The sequence below is a fragment of the Coenobita brevimanus genome, chromosome 111, assembly GCF_032717465.1.
Source record: "Coenobita brevimanus isolate Jiangsu-jjx chromosome 111, ASM3271746v2, whole genome shotgun sequence".
NCBI lineage: Eukaryota > Metazoa > Arthropoda > Malacostraca > Decapoda > Coenobitidae > Coenobita > Coenobita brevimanus.
Genome location: NC_137064.1, coordinates 473,568 through 496,067, shown reverse-complemented (window position 1 = coordinate 496,067; position 22,500 = coordinate 473,568). Strand labels below are relative to the sequence as shown.

General features: G+C 44.6%; 1 protein-coding gene across 1 annotated transcript in view; it reads right to left on the bottom strand.

Moving 5' to 3' along the window:
• Positions 1-22,500, bottom strand: part of LOC145417744 (uncharacterized) — a 161,203-nt gene that overhangs the window by 89,737 nt on the left and 48,966 nt on the right. Inside the window, exon 3 of the mRNA XM_080286352.1 lies at positions 13,464-13,631. Coding sequence (XP_080142478.1) covers positions 13,464-13,631 — 168 coding nt within the window. The remainder of the gene's footprint in view (positions 1-13,463; positions 13,632-22,500) is intronic.

Sequence of the window (22,500 nt, the reverse complement as noted above, 5' to 3'; positions counted from 1 at the left end):
AAGTGCTGGGGTGGGGTGGTGGAGAAGTGGTGGAGAAGTGGTGGTGAGGTGGAGAAGTAGTGGAGAGGCTGGTGGAGAAGTGGTGGAGAGGTTATGGTGAGACGATGGAGAGGTGGTGGATGATGGTGGTGGTGGTGGTGAAGGTGAGAAAGAGGGAGGTGAGGAAGATGTAAGTGGGAGAGATGTGAAAAGGGGAGGAAACTGAGGGAGAACAAGATGAGAAACAGATATGTGAGGGAGAGGGAAAGGTGGGGAGAGGAGAATGAAGCAGAGGGAGGTTAGAGAGAGGGAGAGGAGGGACGGAGAGGAGAGGGATTGGAGGAGATGGGTGAGAGAGGTGACGTTGAAAGACACAGAGTTGGGGAAGAGGCGGATGCTGGAGAAATGAGAGGCAGAGGAAATGTGGGAGAAGGTGGACGGCGAAGGAGAGGGTTGGAGAGATGCCTGGTGGAGGAAAGAGGTATTGGTGGAGAGATGTGGGCAAAGGAACGGTTTCTTGGAAGAGATGGAAAGACAGAAGGAGATGAGGTTAAGTGGTGTTAATGCTGAGGTGAGGGTTGTTATTGTTGTTGTTGTTGTTGTTTTTGGTGGTGGTGGTGGTGGTGGTGCTGGTGGTATTGGTGTCCCAGGCTCATTTGAACGTGAACTCAGTGGACCGCAGAAAACTGGCACATTAACCGGGCACTCCCACAGGGTTTTCACTGAAGTTACGTTGAGGGACTGCTCATGTTGTGATGGTGAGGTGCATGAGGTGTGTTGTGGTGTGGGGGTGGAGGGGGTTATTCTGAGAGTGTTTGTGTGGTGGTCTGCTGTGTGAAGTGTGTAGTGTGATGATTTGCGCCCAGATTTGACCATAATATGCCTTACGTGCCTTTTCATGCATTTTATTTTTATTTTACCAAGATAATTGATTTTTTTCTCATGAGGATTTTTTTTCATGATACAATGCCTAATCTGCTATTTCTATTTCTCATTTACAGAGCTCGGATTCTGCCATAAATGCCTTAAGATCCTTTTTTAAATATTCTTCTCGGTTAATTAACTAACATAAAGCCTAATTCTTACAATATCGACGGCAGAATTCAACTCCTGATAATTAAAATATAAATACTATTAGTTATGTGCAACCAAAAACGTGTAGGAAATGTCAACACATATCTTTATAACTTTACTTTGGTAATTTCTTCTTTAATTTAATGTACTCCATCTCGATTTTTTCCCCCCCGTATTTTCATTATGATTACCTGCTTTTTTGTGCCTTTTTCAGCACTTGTTTTCGTTTCAGTATTTTTTTTTTTCCAGGGTCATATAATTTTTTTGGTGTCTCAACATCCAGGTTCTAGTGATGATGGTGATGAGAAAAGAGGAGGGTGGTGGTGAAGTTATTACGAGTGGTGAAAATTGAAGTAATGATGATGATGATGATGATAATGATGGCGGCGACGGTGATGGTGGTGGTGGCGGCGGTGGTGATGATGACAAATGTAGTGATAAAGCGTGAGTGTAGTGGTGAAGCGACCGTGAGCAAGGAAATTTTGTGATGGGAAAGTGTGATGTATAGGAACGTGCTGCGTTTTTCTTATCAGTTCGACACTTGTTCTATGTTAAAGAGCCCGTTCCCTGAGGCCTGGCAATCCTCCTCTACCAGATTAATGATACCGTGAAGCCTTAAATATTCTGGATTATGTTAGCCTAGCCCCGGGACCCCTACACCTTGCAAATGGGACAAAATGGGGCCGGATACTTACGGATAAATTACGGAAAAATTCTACGATTACACTACTACTACTACTACTGCTAATATACTACTACTACTACTGCTAATATACTACTACTACTACTACCCTACCGACAGTCAGTACCACAACTACCAGCATTACAGTGAAAATAGCCGCAACGATTTTACCCACCCTGGCCAGACGAAATGCAACGAAGTCCACTACTCTGACTTTACCATACGTCTTTCAACCCTCCTCTCTCTCTCTCTCTCTCTCTCTCTCTCTCTCTCTCTCACACACACACACACACACACACACACACACACACACACAATCTTTCTTCCTGCATTTTTCCCTTCTCTTGCTCTCACCTACAGCTCTCTCTCTCTCTCTCTCTCTCTCTCTCTCTCTCTCTCTCTCTCTCTCTCTCTCTCTCTCAAGCTCTCTCTCTCTCTCTCTCTCTCTCTCTCTCTCTCTCTTTTCAAGCTCTCTCTCTCTCTCTCTCTCTCTCTCTCTCTCTTTTCATTCTTTTTCCTCATTTCTCTCCGCCACAGGTCTAACTATAAACCCTCTCCATTCTTCTCTCTCTCTCTCTCTCATCCTCCTTCCTAAATTCATTCTCGTTTCCTCGTTACCACACGCACGCACGCACACACAAGCACACGCACCAGCAGACGCTCACACACACACACACACACACACACACACACACACATTTACTCAGGCACTCTCTCTCTCTCGCTACCTCTGACCTTTCTTTCTCCTTCCCTCCTCTCCTATGCCCTCTTTTCCATTTCCTCTTTTCACTCCCTTTTATCTCCATTCACACTTTACGCTCCTTCATGTTCTTACTCTCATGTCCCTCAATTAAACTTTTCCTCTCTCTCTCTCTCTCTCTCTCTCTCTCACACACACACACACACACACACACACAGAATATCAATTTTCACTCGCACAAATACAAACTTAATCTTTCTTATATAACTATTATCTTTCTTCTTCTTCTCTCTCTCTCTCTCTCTCTCTCTCTCTCTCTCTCTCTCTCTCTCTCAAGTAATGAACATTACTGAGTGACGCTGGTCAAAATGGAGCTTTTACCACCCGGTTCTGAGGCAAATACCAATACCCCTCTCTCTCTCTCTCTCTCTCTCTCTCTCTCTTTCGTTCTTCCAATTTTCCCTACTTCGCTCTTACTTTCCCCCCCCACAGCAAGTCTAGTCTCCCTATCTTTTCCGATTTTCATCTTCAGTCTCCTTTCTTCCTTCCTCTTTCTGCATCCCTATCTTCCTCATCCCTCCATCCTCTTTGTGTCCTTCTTTCTTTCCTTTATGTTGTCTTTCTATCCTTCCTTCCTTTCTCCTGGTCGTTTCTCTATCCTTCCTCAGCCTTCCATCCTCTCTTCCTTCATTCCTTCCTCTTCTACATCATTCTATCCTTCCTTCCGTCCTACTCATTCCCTCTTTAACACAGCAAATCCTATCCCTCTATTCCTCCCTCCTCCTATTTTCCTTCATTCATCCTTCTCTTCCTCCTTCCTCCCCTTCCACTCTCCTTCCTTCCGATCGCAAATCCGTTCCTCCTCCTTCTCTGCGTCCTCCTCCTCCTCCTGTCTTCCATCTGCGTCGCCTGGAGTGGCTTGGGATCATCGAAGTCACTCACTCTGCAGCTTCAAATCTCATCACTTCCTGGTATTTGCTTGGCCTTTGTTGATCCGAAGGTGACACACACACACACACACACACACACACACACACACACACACACACACACACACACACACACACACACACAGTATTCAGGGGAGAAAAATGTAAATACACGAAAGCGCTGGGGACATTTATAGTTTCTCTTTTGTCCCTGGATAACACCGCATCTATGAAATCTATGAATCACGTGTGTGTGTGTGTGTGTGTGTGTGTGTGTGTGTGTGTGTGTGTGTGTGTGTGTGTGTGTGTGTGTGTGTGTGTGTGTGTGTGTGTGAGAGAGAGAGAGAGAGAGAGAGAGAGAGAGGCTCAGGGGTTCAGCCACGGATATACAGGTTAATCAGCTTAGCATGTAACTGATAGAATTGCCTTGCAGAGATAAGCACGCTCCAGAAAGCCAATTGTTACTATACTCTCTTTTCTCTAACTTGACCCAAAATTCCCACCTTTCCATCTTGAATGCTGGGTTGTAAGAAGAGACTGACACTGAATTACGATGCTAGTTACTGAGGAATGCAATAAGAAATAGGGATAGCGGTACCACTATCTCTTTCTGCCACAGAGCTACGTGATGTAAGCTGCAAAAGGACGAAAATCTTGGGCCAGAGTTAAAACAGTACAAGATGCTGATAAGGGATATATTAAGCCAGATTTAATTATGACATATGCATCACGTGTATAGAAACTGGAGAATGGCAAGGAGAGGGTGGGATGACAGGTAACACGAGTAAATTTAAACAGGCACATGGGGACGTTAAGGAGCGTTGTGTGCTGATGTGGATGTGATAAAAAGTCTTGGAAGCACTGAGAGATGGTTTGGCTGTGTGGAGAGAGTGGAAAATGAGCGACTGACTAGGCGTGTGTGTGCGTGAGGTGGAGAGGGTGGAGATGGGATACCGAGGATGAGATGGAGGAATGGGTTGGAGAGGGATGAATGAGGGTGGTGGGTTAGAGGAAAATCAGCTTAACGTCGGGGGACAGAGTGACATGGAGGTGATTTGTTTGTGGTCATCCTTTCGGGGAATAAACTGTGTGGTTATACAGAGACAGGCAGATGGATATATACAGTAGATACACAGACCAATCGACAGACACAACAGACAGATACATAGATACACAGGTGGATAGGCTATGGGAAATTCCTACTGAACCCTTAGTGACCTACATACCTCCTTAAAGAAGCTTGCCATGCTTGGGGATTCATAAGCAAACAAACCAACTGTAAAGGCAGGCGTTCAACTCACTAAGAATATAGCAGCATGGAGGATTATCAAAACTTCCAAAAAACTTATCGAAAGCCAAACAGGATGCAAACATGGCAGTGAAATAATATGTAAAGCAACCGAGCGGTACATGAATATTGCATGGCTGCCTCCACTAGCATATCGTTTATTTATGTCCGTTATTTTGTTGCAGGTGTGTTGCTCGATATTCAGTATTGACGGTGCTGCAACAGTTGGTGATTGAATGGACGTACACTTGTAAATATGCTGTAAATATTAATCCACTTGTAGTAGTAGTAAAAGTAGTAGCAGTAGTAGTAGTAGTAGTGGTAGTTGTACATGCAGTTTTTTTTCCTATGGCTTCCTGTTTTCGTATTTTTGTATTTCCACCTCTACCACTGATGATGATGATGATGATGATAGTGATGATAAAGAAATAATGACAATGATGACAAATGATAATAATAACGAAAAATGATGATGATGATGACCACAACGATGATAATGATACAACACCACTTGCATCCAATGGTATTAATAATTTGAAATAACTGAAACCGAGGTACCAGCGAGATGAGAATTAAATTTGATATCAGTCTAGTTTCGTTTCAAAGGAATATAAATGACTTTCAATATATAGGAATTAATATTAGAAATTATCATTATTATTATTATTATTATTATTATTATTATTATCATTATTATGGCTAGGACATGTGTATAGGAGACAGGGAATAGTACGAGGTACACCAGGGTGGGTGGCACCTGGTAGGAGAGGTAGAGGAAGGCCAAAAGAGACGTGGGTGAGGACAATGAGACGGGAAGCTGGAGATGAGTGTTGGGGAGATCTTGAGGAGTTAGCACAAGATAGGATGTGGTGGTGTGAGTTCATCGAGGCCCTATGCATCCCCGAGGGTGCCACAGGAAATGATTGATTGATTGATTGATGATTATTATTTGACGGGAAGTTTAGTTCTGGCTGGAGAGGTAGATATTATGATTTTTTTTTTCTAATATATTTTCGGCATACACAGCTGCCTGGACTCTCTCTCTCTCTCTCTCTCTCTCTCTCTCTCTCTCTCTCTCCACATTCCATGCCTCCCACACATCGTCCACTTAACGCCACCACACACACACATACATACACTTTCTGCTCCTGTTTTGGGAATGCACTTAGCTTTCTGAAGCCACTCTGGGCAGGCGTAACGATCGTGTGTGTGTGTGTGTGTGTGTGTGTGTGTGTACTTTAAACGTCTCTTAAACGCACCCTCATTTTCTTTGGCTTCTCTCACCTTGTTTTACTTCATCTCAGTTTTTCACACTTCATCTCTCTCTCTCTCTCTCTCTCTCTCTCTCTCTCTCCAGTACGAAGCCGGGGGGAGACAAACATACTACGCCTCCCTCTCAGCTTAGGAATATTAGCCAGCGGAGGAAAGTAAAGAGGTAAAAGAGGTGAAACACTAGGCGCACACACACACACACACACACACACACACACACACACACACGCCTACTACTGTACTGAAAAGAACGGTGGAATTTTACGTTCGCCCCTGAGAGAGAGTCCAACGGAAGTATGAAGAGGGAACGTGCGCTGGGTTTAGAAAGAACGTAAGCGACTGATGAACACAGAAGGAAGAGAACGGAGCTGTGAGACGTGTTAGAAAGTCCAGGAGGTTATTATCTGGCTAATTCATCATCATCATCATAATCATTGTTATTATCAACATTATCTACTTCTCATTTCCCCACATAAGGCCAGGGTGAGAGAGAGAGAGAGAGAGAGAGAGAGAGAGAGAGAGAGAGAGAGAGAGAGAGAGATTAACGAAATAAACCTAGGGAGCAAAAACAGAAAGAAAGAAGAGACTCGTAAGGTAGGTTTGTGGTCAGGTATTCGTATTTACGTAGGAGGCGTCGTCGCACCTCTTCCTTAGCGATTTAGTTTGCACATTACACCTCAACATCTATCAAGGTCCCTGTATTCTGTTCACTTTAACTAGAATTGATGCTAGTCACGAAGAAGTGCTGGAGAAAGGCTGTAGGACCGTAGCAATATCTCATTCCGGCGCTGAGCTACAGAAACAGGATGAAAAAAGACGAAAACATACGCAAAGTTATAATTTTGAACTAGTGTATAAGGGAATTAGTCTCACTGGATCAAGTATCAGTGTCTAAACTCCCTAATATTCCCTTGTTCCTACTACTCCAAAATATTCCATAGTCCCTAATATTACCTAATCCCTAATATTCCCTGGTCCCTAATATTCCATAGTCCCTGATATTTCCTAGTCCCCAATATCCCCTAGTTCCTAAAATTCCCTAGTCCCTAATATTCCCTAGTTCCTAATACTTCCTAGTCCCTAATAATCCCTATTTACTAAAATTCCCTAGTCCTTAAAATTCCCTTGACTCTAATATTTCCAATTCCCTCATATTCCCTAGTCACTAATATTCCCTACTACCAAATATTCCTTAATCCTAAATATTCACTAGTCCCTAATATTTCTTCTAATATTCCTTTGTCCCTAATATTTTTCCTACTGTTCCCTTGTCCCTAATATTTTTTTCTAATATTCCCTTGCCCCTAATATTTTTTTTAAATAATCTCTTGTCCCTAATATTTTTTCTAACATTCCCTTGTCCCTAATATTTTTTCTAACATTCCCTTGTCCCTAATATTTTTTCTAATATTCCCTAGTCCCTAATATTCCCTCATCCCTAATATTCCAGAGCCCTTCTCCTCGACGTTCAACAGCTCTCTCCGTTAAAAGCCCCCCCGATGGGTTACGCCTCATTGCGAACAGAGTCAAGCCAACACAAATCCTGTCATTCCCCCAGCACTTCTCTCTCTCTAAAGGCACCTTCGATTTTCCGATTCGACCAATACTTTACGAGTTGAGAGGAAGGTCTGGAGGAGGAAGGGGTGCTGGAGAAGAGGAAGTGCTTTCTTGTAGAGATAAAGTTAGAGAGAGAGAGAGAGAGAGAGAGAGAGAGAGAGAGAGAGAGAGAGAGAGAGAGAGAGAGGCCTTCACTCGCTGGCATGGAACCGGGAAGATTAGACAAACGTCCCTCTACTCACGCCCTATCCATAAAAAAAAAAAAGATGGCAAACTGCAAGAGATGGATAACTCAGCCTGCAGTCCATCGGGTTCACAGTATGATAAACCCGGGGCTACAACAACAACAAAACACCACCACCACCATCACAACACGACCACCACCACAACAACAACAACAATCCAACGCTCACTGGAATCTATATGAGGCCAAATACTTGACAGATTGAAGCATTAAAAAGGAAAATGGAGAGAATTGTGCAGTAAATAGCAGGATATCAGAGAGAGAAAAGAGAGAGAAATATGACAGTGATCGCGGGAGACAGAAGAGAAAAAGAGGTGAAATTGAGCGAAGACAGGCGAAAAGGGGAGGTGGAGATATGAAGCGAAAAGGAAAGAGGACGAAAGGAAAACAGAAATGGGAGAAAAAAGGAAAGAGTGGGTAATGCAAGGAGAAAAAGGCAACAGGATGGAGAGAGAGAGAGAGAGAGTAAAGAAGAATAAGGCTTTGGCGGTCAGGTCAGGCACTTTGTTGAGCCAGACTGAGATAATCTGTTTAGTATTGACGTGCTGAGCTGGCGTAAGGGAGGGGCGAGGGTAGGAGGGGGAGACGTGGAAGGTATGTGGGGGGAGAGGAAAGTTAAGGGGTGTGAGGTGTGGGAGGGGGGAAAGAGTGATAAAATGGGAAGGAGGAAGGCGAAATGTGTGAGGCTAGGGAAGGGGAGAGGGAAAGGGAGGTAAGGGATGTGAGGCTACAAGAAAGGGAAGGAGGAAGAGTGAATAGAGGGAGTGTGAGATGAACGGGAAAGGGGGAGGGGAAAGTTAAGGAAATGTGGCGTAAGGGGGAGAGGGGAGATGGAGCCGTGTGAGAGGGGAATTGGGGCTTTGAAAATTGATGGTCCTTGGGTAAGAGGGGGTGAGGCTAGGGGGGGGAGGAGGGGGAGATTTAGGAGTGTGTGGTGAGGGGAAGATGAGGGGGAGGAGCAGGGGAGATGGGAGGGAAGAACAGTGGGAGATAATATGGGTGTGAGGTGGGTGGAGGGGATGCGTAGGGGGTGTGAGCTGGTGGAAAGGGAGTAGGTGATAGAGATGCCGTGAGACGTAGTAGATGAGAAGGGGAAAAGGGGCTTGGAAATTTGATGATCCTTTAGTAAGAGGTGAGATGCGGAGGAAAGACATGAGGTAGAGGGAGAGAGAGAAGATGGAGGGAAGGTGGGAGGGGGAGGGGGGAGATGCTGAGGGTGTGATATAGGGCGGGGGGGGTAAAGGGTATTGAAAAAAAAAAATATGAGTCTTGGGTGAGAAAGGTGGGTAAGAGGGAGGGAAACAGACAGGGTGTGAGCTTTGGGGGTTGAACAAAAGATACAGGGAGAGGGTGTGAGGGAGGGAAAGGTGTGGGAAAGATAGAGGGTGTGTGGTGGGGGATTGGAGAAGGGTAGGATATGCAAGGGTGTAAGAGCGTAAGAGGGAGGCGGACATAGAGGAGTGTAAGATGAGGAGGAGAAGGGAGGGAAGATATATTTTGAGAGGGGGGAGACTGAGGAGTGTGAAGTGAAAGGAGGGGGAAGACAGCGTGATGAGGGGAGAGTGGGAGGGCGAGAAGTAGGGAGAAGGAGGGGGAGAAAGTGGAGAGATGGATGCGGAGGAAGTGGGAAGATGGGGGGTGAGGTGATGGGATGGGATGTAAGGATTTCATAAATGAGCAAGCAGTGTTTGATCTCTCTCTCTCTCTCTCTCTCTCGCTATGGAAGCACTGATTGCACTTCGTTACCCAGTGATTGAGGGTCTGTACCTCGGTCATCTGTTATTGCAATCTACATTGTTTAACCGCCATAAACTATCTATTGATAGATAGTCAATCTATCTATCTGTCTGTCCATCTACCTATTCATCTATCTATTTAACCATCTATCTACTTCATCTGTATCTATCCATCCATCTACAAACTGTAGACATTAGCGTGTGCATACAGATGAAGTTATTCGATATTAAAAACAATCCGTCGAACGCCAAGGTCACAGGGCAAAGTCAAGTGCCCGACCCTTATACGACCTGTTGGGGGCGGATATTGAACTCTGTGTGTGCTCCGTCATGCTTTACTGTTTATTTGGCGTGAGTGGCGCTGCTGGTCCCCGATAGTTGGTCTGGCCTCAAAATCACTTCGGAATTGAATCTGTGTGTCTCTCTCTCGCTGCACTGATTTCGCTGTTGCCTAGTTTCATGGTAGTTGTGGTGGTGTGGTGCTGGTGTAATCAAGAGATGGTATGGTGTGGTGGTACGATTGAGCAATGGTATGGTGTGGCAAAGAGATGGTGTGGTGTGATGATGGGGTAGTGTGATCGTGTGGTATGACGGTGTGGTAATGATGATGTGTGGTGGGGAGGTAGAGATCGTGTGGTATGATGATGTGGTACTGAGATGGTGTGGTTGGGTGGTATGTTTGAGAAATGGTGAGTTGGTGGTAGAGAGATGATTTGTGGTAGTGAGGAAGAGAAATGGTGTGATGTGGTAGTGTGGCAAAATGATTATATGGGGTAAATATTATAGTGCTATTTATTTGTGGTGCTAAAACTGAGATAAAAATGGCGTGTGGTAAAAATCTGTTGTGGTGAATGTGTGATAGCTGTGTGGTGGAGGTGTGGTATTTGTGATCTCGAAGCTCGGTGGTGTTACGATGTGGTGAATGTGTTACGATGTGGTAAATGTGCTGTGGTGGGGTTTGACAGTGGTATTAAATCTGGAAGACTGCTAGTTTGATGGTGGGATTAGCCATTTGGTCTAACATGACAAAGTTCCCTTGCTCCTTTCAGATTAGATGATGGTCAGGTGTAACCAGACTGGATTGATGATTTGATTAGTAACCAAGGAGACGCATTCTCACCTCATTTGTATGGCTCATCGAATTTCACGAAGCCAAAACTTAAGTGTAAAAGCTGTGGAAGTGGCCCCGTTCCGTCAGATGAAAACAAGCATACTGCACTTTATCATACTGTATTAATTACGCTCAAATTAAAAAACAAAACAAAACATAAACTTCGAAAATTCACGGCAAACTCGTCCCCCATAAATCTAGTTCCTATGTTAAGTACCAACAGCTTGTCCTAATCTAACGTAATCTAAGCTAACCTAACCTAATCTAATCCAACTCAGCTCAACTTAGCGGCAACCGACCCAACCCAACTCAATCCAACCAATTTCATCTCACCCCATATCAACCCACTCCAACCCAACCTGAACCAACCCACTCCAACCCAAAACAATTCAACTCAACCCAACCCAACCTAAACCAACCCAGCCCATCCCATTCAATTCCATCCCAACTCAACCCAGCCCAGCCTAAACCAACCCAGCCCATCCCATTCAATTCCATCCCAACCCAACCCAAACCAACCCAGCCCATCCCATCCAATTCCATCCCAACTCAACCCAACCCAACTCAACCCCATCCCAACCCAACTTAACCTAACTACCCTCGGCATGTCCAAACTGATGGTAACTAGCCACTCAGCCCTCAAGCCCGCCTCGTGCATTTAGACCGGGGGGGATTGGGTCTGATTGGACTGAGGGCTTAATGATCTCTTACGATTCGGCTCAACACGAAACACTGTGAGGTGAGTGTGTGTGTGTGTGTGTGTGTGTGTGTGTGTGTGTGTGTGTGTGTGTGTGAGAGAGAGAGGGGGGGGGGAAGGGGGCCATCCACACCAGTAACTAAGCACCTGAGACACACCATCACCAGGTAAAATCAGGCAAAAGGGGGCCATCTGAAGCAGCATTGAGGGTAAAAATAAATTCACGATTCCTCCTTCTCTGCCCCAGCGAGACAACATTCCCAGGCTTTTACGGCGACATCAAACTTTTACGATATAAGTATGTTGGTCCCACAGCCTTGAGGGAAGCTCTGTTTTGCCTCTGTTTCTGTTCTGGTTTTGTGGTTTTGTGTGTGTGGAGGTGGGAGTGGAAGGGCAGGTGTGTGTGTGTGTGTGTGTGTGTGTGTGTGTGTGTGTGTGTGTGTGTGTGTTTAGGTTGGTGAATGAGGTTTTTTTGACGTTTGAATGAGCTATTTTTATAAAGTTCTTGAATGTTTATATATGAAGTTTGTGGACCTGCACGAGGTTCGAGACTTGACTTTGTTTTTGTTTCGTGATTTTGATTTTTGTAAGTTTTTTAAATCACTGTTTTGCCTCTTCTTTTTTTTTTTTTTTTTTTTTTTTTCCGTTTTCGGGTATTGTGCATTTTTCCTGCAGGTTTGTGGACAACGCAATAACAGATGGAATACACGTCATGGGAGTGAAGAGGTTAATTGCGTTATTCACTATCAACTGTTAATAAAAATTCAGATACTGACAAGAAACAAGACGGAAATCACCTCAGAAAATGTGAAGGTAGAGTGCAGAGATGGAGGAAAGTGGAAGGGGCGTTGTGAAAAGTGGCAAAAATATCATTAATACACACACACACACACACACACACACACACACACACACACACACACACACACACACACACACACACACACACACACGTCGAACAAAATATAACACCTCTTCTTGCTTCGCCATCGCGCGCGTGTAAAATGTCATTTAGTGAAGAAGTTAATGATGTATGAATGCCAGGTGGTGGTGGTGAGGGGGGGGGCTCCCTGGCATAGTATTACGCTTCCGATATTACTGCCTCATATTTCTTTAGTGGTGGGTATTAAGCTATTTAGTGCTGCAATAACGGCACGAAACATTATAGTTGCCGTGCCACTCCCGTAACTTGCTGCTGTTGTAAAGGTGGTGATATTTAAGGACGTTAGATTTGTCGCAGTCCTACTGAATGTACCTGCCTGGTTGTTGCCATTTCCTACTGTTCATCCCTTCACTATAATGCATTAGTTTTGAGATAAAGCGAGCAAAGTGAGCAAAGAAAAAGTTCTTCAGCTTAACTTTGGTGTAAAAAATTCTTTTCTCATATGGCTTGTAAAATTTCTCTGCCTGAAGACCAACACAGCTCTGTTTTCTTCTCAGCTGCTGGACCAATCACAGTAAGTCATACCATTATGAAATTATAATGAAATATTGCCTTCCTGTGTTACCAGACTTATCCAAACTGAGACAAATATGACCGAAAAACACCCAAAATATTTCCGCTCGACATGAACAAAGCATCATTCCTTTTTCAAGCTCTTAGGCCAATATGGCACAGTCTATCGTTCCTTTATGAAACTGTCAAGAAAACTGCCTTCCGTTGATACCAGTCATTAAAATAAAAAAAATGCCAAATGTAGCCGAAAACTGCCAAAATCACCTTTACCTCGCTCGGACACGTTCCCCATTTGCAAGGCCATTTCTTGTTTATAAGACCCTGACAGATCACCTCAGCCCCTGTCTTCTGTAGCGCTATGAGGGGCCGCATTAGACACTTCACTACGAACGCTCTCCCTTGAGTGGAATCGAATCTCGGAGCGGTAGTATGAATAAAGGGAAGACAGGAGCATTCAGAGGGCGCATACCTCCACCAAGACAGCACCATCCCACCTTCATTTTTTCGTCACCTTGACCTTGACCTAATTAGCCCAAAAGTTTATTAACTGTCCATCCGCTGGACGAATTTGGTGTAGTTTAATTTTTTTTTTATAAATAACGCTGCCCAGAGAGAGAGAGAGAGAGAGAGAGAGAGAGAGAGAGAGAGAGATTCACAGTACTAAGAAAATTCCAGTTAAAATAAAAAAGAGCTTTGCAGTACTCAGAGGATTGCAAAAACCGTACTAATATCACTTACTATTGTTGCAGTAGTGTTGCAGGCCGCACTGCGCACAGCGGTGAGGGTTGGCCTGACCGCAGTGACAAGCCACGCGCGCAACACAGCAGGCGCAGTGGTGGGGGTGCGACGGGGGGCGGTGGGGGCACTGGCACCCCCCACCTGACACCGTCCATAGGTCAACTTGATCTGAAAGGAGAGAGTGAGAGACTAGAAACACCTGGAATTCAGTCTGCTGGTGTGTGTGTGTGTGTGTGTGTGTGTGTGTGTGTGTGTGTGTGTGTGTGTGTGTGTGTGTGTGTGTGTGTGTGTGTGTGTGTGTGTGTGTGTGTGTGTGTGTGTGTGTGTGTGTCAGCTGGAGTAGAAAATGAATAAGTGATGCACGGCAGATACTGATAATAACGTTTGTGCCGTCCCCGGAACACACAAGATGCTGCCAGGTGAGTCTCTAGTGGTTGAGAGTTCGATTCCCGGGCCGACCATGAGACCCCTGGGAAGGTTTTCTTTACTTCAGTCTGTTTGTACCTAACTCTGAAAAAGGGACCTGGATCTGTGAAGTGATGGTTTGTATGTCACCCCATCCTTAGAGGGGGGAGGGGAAAGAAGTATGAATTATGATGATGATGATGATAATGATGAAAAGCGACTGTTTGTATCTGATCCTATCCTTAAACTGGAAAAGAGGTCTGGATGATGATGATGATGATGATGATGATGATGATGATGATGATGATGATGATGATGATGATGATAATGATGATAAGGGGCTTGTGGAGAATAAGGCAGAAACGAGGCATCTAATACGGAAAACTGAATTATGTGAGAGATAATAAGAGACGGTCGCCAGCAAATGATGGAAGAAGAAAGGAAGTGTATAACAAGGAAGGCTTAAGTTCGAATTTATCAAGAGTCTCCGTTGCACCTCTTACTTTACGATTTATTTTCGTACCTTAGCATCCACTTGTGTTTTATTCGGATCGTATTCTAGGTGGCAGGGGAGACTTCGCAACACCCCTTTATTGGCGAATTGTTTTGCATATTGGGCCTACGCCTTTACGTTCTCTTGAGTGTTTTAAACATCATTTTAATGGGAGGATACTGTGGTGTAATGTGAGGAATGAATCGCCAAAGGAGAGATGTGGAGAAACCGTCAATACCACTCACTAATGCCTCATGATCGGGAAACTCTACGGTCTGAAAATGTTAATTAGTAAATTATATAATAGGTGTTGGAAAAGGTGACTTCACGTGGGGGCACTGATATAACGGGACGCTCAACTGCCTGGCCATACAAACGTCCCTGAACTACTTCCCCATCACCTGGACTGGCAGGGGAAGGGAAAATCAAGCCTGCAGTCCACCGCGTTCACATCTTGGAGGAGCCTGGGACCAAAAAATAACATGAAAGTGAAGTTTGAAAAGTCCCCACAGTCGTTTACTATAATCAGAAATTGTATAGCTGGTCGTAATCTTCGCTTTATAAGTTGCTGTGTGGGCGACAACAAAAGAACGGAGGCAAAAGTCTGAAAACATATGGGGTAAATATTACGCTTTCTCTCAAGCGTACCATCACCAAGACGACGAATTAGCAATTATATGAGAGATGATAAAAGTTAAGGAAGCAATCTCATAGCCTAATTTGGCCCAAGAAATGTTTATAAATACTGAATGTGATGTTTGGAGGAAAGTTCAGAGGGATGGAGGATGAGGAGGACGACATGCACGCCAAACTCGGGAAGGCTGAGGATTTTACGACAAACTTCCCTCGGCGATATTTGATGTCCTAACTTTGACTGATTTCCCTGTGGTGCTGATGTCCACGGCTGACTTAATTGATATTCTGGCCATCTTTACGAGTTATAGTAGTTATATCGGTCGTCAAAGTCATCATCACAACAACAACAACGATAATAATATTAATAATAATAATAATAATAATAGTGATAATAATAACAATAATAATAATAATATTAATATCATCATCATCATCATCAACATCATCATCATCATCACCACCATTATCATCATCAGGCTAATTTTCCCATCCACAAGTCGGGTGCGGTTCGTTGCAGAAAGCATGGAAAAACGAAAAAACATGGGAGAACTAATCAACAGGATGTCCAATGAAATGGGCCACACACTCATCACTCAGTATTCAAACCCCCGGAATCCTGACTACCTCACAGGTACACTCACCTACACATGTACGCTTCATAATTACCTATCAGACAGTCAACATGACCATATTCGAACGTGACTCAGAGACGGCAAGTGATCAGCACGGCAAAAGGTGAGGTTTATTACACCTATCTTAATTGTATGTACAGCATATATTGCACATACTTATAAGAAAGACACAGTGCAGAAAAGAGGTTAATATCAAAGCCTCAACGCTGATTACCACCGTCCATATTCAATACATACCAGGGTTCTCATCACCTTATACGAATACGTAATCGTGTAAAAGGGGACGAAATTCAAAGCCTCAACCAGGGGACATCTATTAGTGGTGTCACATTTCGATGGCAGTACCCACCGTCCATACTGAATACAGGCTGGGGCTGTCTCACCGCCTCCGTGAAGACGAAATCGCGTAAAAATGGAAGAATTTCAAAGTCTCAATCAGGGAACATTTCTCTTATTAGTGGCGGGTCGGTGTTCCATAATTCATGCGGCTCCGGCTCTCGATAAATCCACATTCCAATGGCCTATTTCCACCCGACGCGTCCCCTGTCTCCATCTGCATATCAAAGACCCCCAGACCTGCCCACCGAAAGAGAGCGAGGGAGAGAAAAAAGAGCGACAAAGAGAGAGAGAGAGAGAGAGAGAGAGAGAGAGAGAGAGAGAGAGAGAGAGAGAGAGAGAGAGAGAGAGAGAGAGAGCTAGCGAGGTGAAAGAAAAAGTGGACCCTGTGAACATATCTACGTGAGAGTCCAATGTGGGTCCTTACGTAGTCTCTTGCTGCTGAGGCGAAGGCCCGGCTCCTGTGGGCACGCACACACACACACACACACACACACACACACACACACACACACACACACTCCTCCCCCCCTCTCTCTTATTGGTACACACGTCATCAGAATTAGGGAATGAGCTCAGGAAGTTTTAAGCAACACTTTCGTATTGACTGATTCTCTCTCTCTCTCTCTCTCTCTCTCTCTCTCTCTCTCTCTCTCTCTCCCTCTCTCTCTCTCTCTCTCTCTCTCTCTCTCTCTCTGTGGCACACACGTCCTCAGAATTAGAGAAAAAGTTGTGACTCTAGCACCAGCGTCGTATGGACTGATCTTCCCTCTCAATATTCCTTTTTATTTTTCCGCCCCGATAAGAGGGAAGTAGTGCTTTTAGTCGCCTCATAGGTATGGTGATAAGATTCTCAGGTTAGATTAGATTTTGGCCTAACGCTCTAAGGTTTAAATCCAAGGACTGGCTGGATTTTTATAATTTACATGCTGTCAGGGGCGTAGGGTGGTCTCTTGAGGCTTAAATGATCTGGATTACACTAATCTTGCCTTGTCCTGGTCTCCTGTGTGTGTGTGTGTGTGTGTGTGTGTGTGTGTGTGTGTGTGTGTGTGTGTGTGTGTGTGTGTGTGTGTGTGTGTGTGTGTGTGAGATCGACTGTTTTCTGTCTGTTTGTGTGTCTGTTTGTCCGGCTGCTAAGCTCCAACTATTTCAAGGAGGTGCCGAAACAGTCCCAGCATGTATTCAGTATGGACGGTGGGTACCGCCGTCGAAATGGTGATACCTCTGATAAGAGGTGTTCCCTGACCGAGACTTTGAAATTTATCTTTTTCTGCGCGAGATGCTAAAACAACCTTGGCATATATTCAGTATGGACGGTGGGTATCATCGCACAAGTGGTGATATATGAAGATGTGTGGCGTGCAAGAGGACTGCTGGGCCTCAGGGAACGAACTATTAAATATATACCCGTAGATGAAAACATAAAAAAAAATAAGAGGTGAATTATGGAACACGAACTCGCTGTAAATAAGAGAAAATGTCCAATTATACAAAGTTGGGACGTATTCTCGTTGTCGTAGCAGGCGCTCTTAATGCTTCTTCCTTAGCGATTTATTTTGCATTCTTGACATCAACATTCCCTTATATGCTGTTTATTTCCTCTCAGTATACAAGTGGTACAAAAAATAAATAAATAATATCGTTCTACCTTGCATTCACCCCAATAATATTTTTTAGCCTATTAACTGGAATATTCGTAAGGGCTTGGCTTACAAAATAATACCGTATTATCTTGCATACTAAACCTCAATATTCCTTCGTGCTATTTTTTCATTATATATATGGTAGTTTATCCACTGTCACGTAAAATCACGTTACGCTCTATCATCAATTAATATCAGAAGTGCAGGTGATGCTGGAGAGGGACGCCTTCACGTGGTGGCACCGATATAGCCAGGCGGCTCCACTGTCTGGCTATAAAAACATCCCTCAACTTCAACAACTTTCCCATCCCTGAAAGGAGTATTGTGAGATGCAGGAGGAGGGGGACTTAAGCCTGAAGTCCACCGGGTTCACTTTTCGCATGAACCTGGGACAGAACAACAAGAAGAGAAGAACAACAAGAACAGAAGCAAATATAACTTGGAAGGTGTTGCAATTCCCTCACCATCCCATGAAAGGAGGATGATAAATTAGGGTATAATTTATGGGAGAATAATGGGCGTATGCAAATCAATGCACAGGCAAACAATTACCCCACCGACGGTATAAATTGCCTGAGTGAGAGGTGTGGATGGTGGTGTGGAGGTAGGAGGTGTGAATGGTGGTGTGGAGGTGGGAGGTGTGGATGGTGGTGTGGAGGTGGGAGGCGTGGATGGTGGTGTGGATGGTGATGTGGAGGTGGGAGGTGTGGATGGTAGTGTGGAGGTGGAATGTGTGGATGGTGGTGTGGAGGTGGGAGGTGTGGATGGTGGTGTGGAGGTGGGAGGTGTTGATGGTGGTGCGGAGGTGGGAGGTGTGGATGGTGGTATAGATAATGGTGTGGATGATGGTGGTGTGTGGTGTGGATGGTGAGAGAAGTGGGGAGTGAAGCTGAGGTGAACTGAGGTGTGGATGTATATACTGTAAGGATTGAGGTGGAAGATGATGTGCAGAAGGTGGAGACAGATGGTGTGAGGTGTTGGGCTGATAACGTAAGGCAAATCAGATGTGTGCATGAAGGAACTGTGAGGTGATGTAAGGTGGTGGTGGTTGTGCGATGAAGTTAGTGGGATGTGAGGTTAGTGTGGTAGTGGGGTTGTGAGGCGAGGATGATTAGAGGGGAATGTGGAGACGTGAGGTGAGGTTAGGGGGAGGTGTGGTAGGTGAAGGGGTGATGTGGAGTGAAGTATGAGGCGAAAGGAGATGTGAAAAGCAAGAAGGAAACTATTATGAAGTTGAAGGATGGGAGTTGTGAGGCGAGGAAAATTTATGTACATCCGTCCTACCTACACACACACACACACACACACACACACACACACACACACACACTGAGGGAGTTTCAATATAGCTCGCTTCACCTATCTGCAGTGGGAGATTGGAAATAAATTGAATGTGAAGGAAGTTCAGAAGGGATGAAAAAGAAGAGAGAGAGAGAGAGAGAGAGAGAGAGAGAGAGAGAGAGAGAGAGAGAGAGAGAGAGCAATAACCCGTGATAAAGCATACACATGCGCCCAAATTCAAAGAAGAATTTCGTCTACGCTCTTATAGCCTAGAAAAACAAAAACAAATTAATTTGTCACAATTCTATTATTACTAGATTTATAGGCAAAACACAACTGTTCTATTATCCACTCCTTTACTTCCCCATCATGAGCTTAGAGGCCCGGGGTTGGGGTAATTAGTTAAGACATTTACGATAAGAGTGCCCAGTCGCTAGTCCCTGAGTGGCATTATGTGAGCAATAAACCCAAGCCAACCCTAGGATGCAAACTTCTATGGTCCACATCCGAATAGGGCACCTTAGCAAACTAGACCACTCGCTGTCATCAGGCATAAAGGGCCGCATTCCTGTTAGCTTTAGGAATTTCGTAGCATATCTTTCTTATTGATATATTTTGCATAGTACGCGTTTTTATCTTTTTGTACGTTACTGATATATAAAATGTTAAAGCTAAGCAGATGAAAATAGTTAAGAGAATAGTTACCGGTACCCCAGTTAGCGCCAGACGATCATATTCAGGTGAGAATGAGTCACGGGAGCCTAAATTTTAACGCTACCTATAATAATTCCATCGTTGGAACAATTGTGTAGTTTTCTTCCAGCTGACGCCAGACGATTTCATTCAACTGGGAGTGAACGACACCATGAGAGAGTCAATGTAGACAAGACTTCAAGGGAAAGACATAAAGCACAAAGACACGGGCACGAAATCACCCGGGAATGTCATACACGAATTCTATTAGTGCTAAATCTGAGGATGCCATTGATCGTTCTGGGAATCTGGCCGCATCGGTTCAATTACAGCTTCAGCGACCCCAATAGCGCCTTTGTGCTCCCTCGTAAACCGGACCGAATCCCCACCAGGTGATGAAACCCATAATCTAATCTTAAATGAATCAGCGTCTCGACTCAATGGTTCAGTGTTCAAGTCAGTGGGTGGTGTTGGACGCTGGAGAGGGGCACCTTCATGTGGTGGCACAGATATAACATGCGACTTCGCTGCCCCGTTATACAAACGTCCCTCAACTCCCTCCTTATCCCCTGAAAGGAGGATGGTGCAATGCAGGAGGAGGGCAACTTCAGCCTACAGTCCATCGGGTTCACATTTCACATGGAACTAGGACAAAAACAACAACAACAACTACTACAGCTCCTTAGTAAACTCAAATCCGTACAGGTGATGAAACCCATATATACCTGTACTTCAATCCTACTGGTCAGGTCTTGAAAGGACCAACAGGTCACTTGCTGTTCGCGTCCCTTCATAATTTATTCTACACTAGGATGACGACTTTTGCATTTCAGTATGCACACGACAGACGATTGTCTCTTCCTTAGTGAAGAACTCTTGTACAGTGGTGAAGTGGTGTAGGTAATTTGTTTTTAAGGTGTAGGCATTTTCTAACTCCTTCTCTATGAGTTCGCCCATAAGAGAATATTTTTTATTAGATGATAGTAAAAGAAAAAAAAAGAATCGCCGAAAGGGTTAATGAGGGGTTAACGAGATGCCTCCCATAAACTGAATAAAATCGTCAAGCGAGTGCACAAACAAAAGCCATCGCGAGGAAAGAGAGTATAGTAATTGCCACTTCTCTTCCTCTCTCCATGAACTGTTGAACGAGAATGGAGCGATTTCCACTCGATTTTAGTTTTTTTCTATTTTAATTAGGATCATAAAGCCAGGGAAGTGACCCATCTTTTGAAATTCATGGTATAGGTGTGACTGCAGGCCTCCAGTTCCGTCTGCGTCACGGCCATTCCCAATGGGGATTCTGAATTGGACGAGTAATGGGAGAATCGTATGTGGACAGTCAAGCAAAGTGTCTAGGGTAATAGTTTCGTCGCTTTTGAAGCGGTGGAGAGGAGAGGCACCGTCCACTCACTTGATGTAGAGCTACCTTCAAGTGACTGCATTGAGTGACAAGCAAATGGATTTCTTGTAACCAAGGAAGAGATTTAGTCCTACACTGGGTGGTAACCATATAACCAAGTGGATCCCGGCTGATCTTGTGGGGTAAAATGCTCCAGCCAGATGCCATCCGTAAGGGTTTACCAATACATTCGAGGGACAGGGAAGGAGTTCAGGGACGTTTGTATAACCAGTCAGTGGAGCTGCCGGGTTATATAGATGACACCAAGTGAAGGCGTTCCTCTCCATGATCATGTAGAAAATATTATATTCAGAAATGTCTTAAGCAGATACGAACATGCTTAGCTGGGGACTGGACACCAAATACTTATCCAAACGAATCTTCTGGTTAAATATGCATCAGTGTTTCCCATATTTTAAAAGACTTTGTTCAGTATGTTTGGAAGCTTGCTGGTGCCGGAGACGGATGCCTTCTTGTGCTGGCACCGATATAACAGGAGTGCTCGTCTGCCTGGTTGTACAAACGTCCATCAGCTACTTCCCTATTCCCAGAAAGGATGATGGTGGACCTTGGGAGTGAAGGAATTTACGCCAGCTGTCCACTTAATTCACAAATTTAGATAAATCTGGAGCTACAACTTCTACTACTGCAACTCCGCTGAAGAGGAAATGTTTTGCTGCAAGTAACTTAAAACGTTAGCAAACTATTTCATTGCCATTACTTCTAGTATAATTCGACTGAGGTATTAGTCGACTGCAATATCAACATGTCTTGTGAAAATGATGATGGTGAGGGTGATGATGATGATTAGCAGAAGAGAGAATACATGGAAGGGGATTAAATAAGAAAAAGAGGGGGTAAGAGAGATAAGACAAGGAGGGGGATTAAAAAAAAAGAGGGGGGGGTAGAAGAGGGAAGGTGGAGAGATGAGAGTTAGAAGATGGGAAAGAGGGGAGGTCGGGTATGAAAAGTGGAGGGGACAAAGGGGGGTTGATGAGGAAAAGGGATGCGGTAGGAGAGGGGAGGGGAGAGAGATGTGTGGAGGTGGGGGGTCGGGGTGAACTGGGAAGCCGTCTGACATCTGTTGCACTGCCCGCTACGATGTTGTGGGAATGGACAGTTGTGTGGCAAAGAGAGGGACAGGGACAGCGGGGAGAGGCAGACAGATAGATAGATAGATAGATAGATAGATAGAGAGAGAGAGAGAGAGAGAGAGAGAGAGAGAGAGAGAGAGAGAGAGAGAGAGAGACAGACAGACAGACAGACAGACAGACAGACAGACAAAAGTACGGCAGGACATGATTGGAAACACAGAAAAGTTCGTCTTCGGCTACTTATTCCAATGTGCTTCCTTCACACATCAGTCCGTCACTTTCCTCCCTGACCCCCTGACCCATATCAGAGAGAATTAGTATGGACAAGGAAACATACCAAGCCCCTCTTAACTAAGCAATATTAACCAGCTGGAGGAAAGTGAGAAGTAGTGGAGGTGATATATGAAACAAAATATCATCTATGG